This window comes from Cryptotermes secundus, unplaced genomic scaffold (assembly GCF_002891405.2).
Source record: "Cryptotermes secundus unplaced genomic scaffold, Csec_1.0 scaffold934, whole genome shotgun sequence".
Taxonomy (NCBI): domain Eukaryota; kingdom Metazoa; phylum Arthropoda; class Insecta; order Blattodea; family Kalotermitidae; genus Cryptotermes; species Cryptotermes secundus.
The window spans coordinates 646,622-651,387 of NW_019738977.1; the positions used below are offsets into that span (position 1 = coordinate 646,622).

The following is a 4,766-nucleotide window of genomic DNA, read 5'->3' on the forward strand; positions in this document are numbered from 1 at the left end:
TAGTACTTTCTAGATTATGGCAGTTAAAATTGAATATAACCAGCACTTACAATGGTCTTCTGTTGACAGATTATTGCAGAGGCAGCTAATGGTCCAACAACTCCTGCTGCTGATAAAATTCTTATTGATCGTAATATCCTAGTCATCCCTGATCTGTATATAAACGCTGGTGGTGTCACTGTGTCATTCTTTGAATGGCTCAAAAACCTAAATCATGTTTCATATGGTCGGTTAACATTTAAATATGAGAGAGAATCAAATTACCATTTGCTTGGTAAGTATCCCTTTGTGTACAGATATATACATGTATTGTGACGTGGATGCCGCAACCGGAAGTAGGGGTCACGTGAAATCTGCAGTCTCGCGAGTGACGTCACATATCCCCACCCCTTCCATTATTACGCAACGCTCGGTAAACACTCTGTTGCCTCCCGCTGTGATGTAACAACACTTCCCACAGTGATGCAACAAGGGAGCCCATGTAATGACTGTTGCTAGGCAATTAGTAAACATGACATTACGCAACAGCGGTACCTGTCACGTAACTGTTTTCTGTCATGTCCGTTCCTAGCCTAAATAAGGAGCAGCAGACACTATTCAGTAGTAAGTATTGAGCCAGTTACTAGAGAGACAGTAACTAGTGAGTTGCAATCTTGCAGTCGATGAGTAGGGTTGTATCGAGTGATTGGCAGTAACTACAGGAGAAGTATTTGTGATACTGCCAATGACAGTAATTGGGAAGTTGTGAATTGTGTAATTGTAAGAGCGAGTGCAATAAATTTGATATATCCAATACGGCATAAAGTTATTTGTCATGTGACATACCCAACACGTGACAGTATATATATTGATGATGCTGTTTGAAGGCTGTATTCTTTAATAGAAATAGTTCCCCCACGTTTTAATTCTTGATGAATTATCTTCAGGTGAGTTGTTACACTAAAGTTCAAGGAAAATATGACATCAAGTGTGACAGGTCAGTGGCTGAGGCTGTGCACGTTAAGGTTCAGATTGCCTTGGATTGCTTCAAAAGTGGGATTATGGGCGATTCACACTTGGGGTATTGATGTATGTCTGCACTTTTCTGTTTAGTGTAAGTAAGTGCTTTATGATTGACTGATCTTCCATTTCGGGAACTCATCAGATCTGAAAGAATTTATTGTTTCAGAAGTCGATTCTGAATTGGAAAAGGGCCTAACCCATGATAACTGAAGATTATCTAACATGACTGTGTTATTAGTTGTACTCCTTAGAGATATTATTAAAGCAATACTAGTCAGATACCACATTCTCATTGAATGGTATAAATGTAAAACCCTTGAGAATTTCAGATAACTGTTGATTTATCCACTAATAAAAGTTCAAGGCTGTTGTAAGTTCCCATCAAAATCTGTTACTGCTATATCTTCTCACTTGTGTATGGAAGGAAAGAATGTCAGCATTCAAGAATCTGATTACTGAATATCATAATTGGGAATTTAATCAATCTGGAGGCAGATCTGTTTAGTATGCATGCATAGAGATAATCTAATATGTAGTCAAAAAATATCTACCAATGCAAAATTTTATGTACTTCCAATGTAAGATGATGTTTTTGGGACAACATATCGCTACATGGTGGATTCAACGTCAAGTACCATCATATTCTAGATAATGAGAAATGTCCATCATGTTGTCAGCTGCAGTTCTGTTCAGTCCAGTAGCTTGTTTCATCATATTATGAGTGGTTTTGATGAAACTACAAGTTCTGGCTGGTTATTGAATTAAGTGGACACTGATATCCCTTATCTGCAGATGATTAGACAGTTTACAAGCATTCACTATCACTTCACAGTCTGTTATGCCACTCTTGCCTTGTTCCTTGTTGGCTGTATTGTCACAGACATGTCGTTAGGCTGCGGGCTTAGATAGCAGTGAATCCTCTGCTTAGGGTTTAGTTGAGTGTAAATTGCTGCTGGCATTTGCTGCCATAGTTATTCATGGTTCTGAGTCGTATGGGACATATGACCATATTTATGGTCTCCTGACTCTGAGTCATGAGGCCGACTTCAATTTTGTGCTGTCGGGCAGTCAGGCAGATTGCTGCTGTCTGGTAAACTGCTTTTGGCCCTTGCTTACAGTAATATTCTTGGGGGTCATGTATGAACCATGATTACATTTTTCTGTCGCAGGACTCCCTGACTTTTTTTCCGCAGGTAAATTGCTTCTGGCTTTCGCCAGCGCAGGCATTCTGGTTCCTGGTCCAGTGGGACCCATGACCATATTTTGCTGTCTCAGCACTCTGACAGCTAGCTTGTATGCTTTTTGTATATCACTTTTTTGTGGGCCAGTGAGAAAACACTACCCCTAGCAGTTCCTTGACTGTTATGTGTGCATGGGGCTGTCAGGATTTGGTAATTGTCATTGCCTAGTAATGGATGCTTCTGCAATACTTGTATGATTTCAGGATTCTGGAGTTAATGGTTTTTTGATGTCATGTCACATTGTACTGTGTCACATGCTTTTACCGTTCTCACGGTCTTGTCGCTTGCAGATTTCTTATACTTTTTTCTTCTACCCTGAAGATGGAGGCGATACGTTCCTCCGAAACGTCGGTTAACACCACATATACACGGTGCCAAATCCCAGAAGACTGCTTTTTTCTTATGACCATCTTGACCAACGATTCACAATGGAATGTATTTCTTTATTGTTGCATCGTGTAATGTTTTCAGAATCTGTGCAAGAATCACTGGAGCGAAGGTTTGGACGTGTTGGAGGTCGAATTCCTGTAACCCCCTCTGAAGCATTCCAGAAAAGAATCTCTGGTGCATCAGAGAAAGACATTGTGCACTCTGGTCTGGACTACACGATGGAACGGTCGGCAAGGGTAAGTCTACCCATTAATATTAACAAGTTTGTTTCTTTCACCAAGTCTTGGCAAAGGGTACTATTTAAGCGTGGAGGTCTGTCACTCCATAGCAGGTCTGTTATGAAATGATAGGAATACCCTCAGAGTTGGGTGCTTCACGAGTAGAACCTATTCTGTTTTAGTTTTGGTATATTGAATGTGTAAAGTTTATGTATAATTGTTATTTTCATGTGAGGAGAATGGAAGTAAAATTTTTAGACAAGTATTCACAAAAATAATTGTTATCAGCTGTTGATTTTTCTTTATTTCCACAATTTTAATTTCTCTTCTTTCAGACTAAAGGAACTGGTTTATTTTCTGTTTTTCTGAAGCAGTTGGCCTTTATCTGTGTAACTATACAACCATCCCCAGTGTAATATAAACACCAAAAGCTCTACTCCATCAGTTTATTAGCAATATTGTGTAGAATATTGTAGGTGCAGAAATATTTAATTCAGTGGGAATGTTATTTCACAGTTTCTGACCCAAAACTTTAGAATACAGCATAGTTCTGCTTTCACATTTTAAAAAAGTTTGTAGCCAGTCTGTTCAAGAATGAATGTGTACAGTTATCATGTAAAGTGTGAAGTTTTGCAAGCACAGGCATTCTGGTTCCTCGTCCAGCGGGACCCATGACCATATTTTGCTGTCTCAGCACTTGACAGCTAGCTTGTATGCTTTTTGTATATCACTTTTTTGTGGGCCAGTGAGAAAACACTACCCCTAGCAGTTCCTTGACTGTTATGTGTGCATGGGGCTGTCAGGATTTGGTAATTGTCATTGCCTAGTAATGGATGCTTCTGCAATACTTGTATGATTTCAGGATTCTGGAGTTAATGGTTTTTTGATGTCATGTCACATTGTACTGTGTCACATGCTTTTACCGTTCTCACGGTCTTGTCGCTTGCAGATTTCTTATACTTTTTTCTTCTACCCTGAAGATGGAGGCGATACGTTCCTCCGAAACGTCGGTTAACACCACATATACACGGTGCCAAATCCCAGAAGACTGCTTTTTTCTTATGACCATCTTGACCAACGATTCACAATGGAATGTATTTCTTTATTGTTGCATCGTGTAATGTTTTCAGAATCTGTGCAAGAATCACTGGAGCGAAGGTTTGGACGTGTTGGAGGTCGAATTCCTGTAACCCCCTCTGAAGCATTCCAGAAAAGAATCTCTGGTGCATCAGAGAAAGACATTGTGCACTCTGGTCTGGACTACACGATGGAACGGTCGGCAAGGGTAAGTCTACCCATTAATATTAACAAGTTTGTTTCTTTCACCAAGTCTTGGCAAAGGGTACTATTTAAGCGTGGAGGTCTGTCACTCCATAGCAGGTCTGTTATGAAATGATAGGAATACCCTCAGAGTTGGGTGCTTCACGAGTAGAACCTATTCTGTTTTAGTTTTGGTATATTGAATGTGTAAAGTTTATGTATAATTGTTATTTTCATGTGAGGAGAATGGAAGTAAAATTTTTAGACAAGTATTCACAAAAATAATTGTTATCAGCTGTTGATTTTTCTTTATTTCCACAATTTTAATTTCTCTTCTTTCAGACTAAAGGAACTGGTTTATTTTCTGTTTTTCTGAAGCAGTTGGCCTTTATCTGTGTAACTATACAACCATCCCCAGTGTAATATAAACACCAAAAGCTCTACTCCATCAGTTTATTAGCAATATTGTGTAGAATATTGTAGGTGCAGAAATATTTAATTCAGTGGGAATGTTATTTCACAGTTTCTGACCCAAAACTTTAGAATACAGCATAGTTCTGCTTTCACATTTTAAAAAAGTTTGTAGCCAGTCTGTTCAAGAATGAATGTGTACAGTTATCATGTAAAGTGTGAAGTTCTGCAGCAGTTAATACAT

General features: G+C 39.0%; 1 protein-coding gene across 1 annotated transcript in view; it reads left to right on the forward strand.

The window, feature by feature from the left end:
• The window catches only part of LOC111871522 (glutamate dehydrogenase, mitochondrial), a 53,528-nt gene that overhangs the window by 44,007 nt on the left and 4,755 nt on the right, over nucleotides 1-4,766 (forward strand). Inside the window, exons 8-9 of the mRNA XM_023864689.2 lie at nucleotides 2,715-2,759; nucleotides 3,982-4,136. Coding sequence (XP_023720457.1) covers nucleotides 2,715-2,759; nucleotides 3,982-4,136 — 200 coding nt within the window. The remainder of the gene's footprint in view (nucleotides 1-2,714; nucleotides 2,760-3,981; nucleotides 4,137-4,766) is intronic.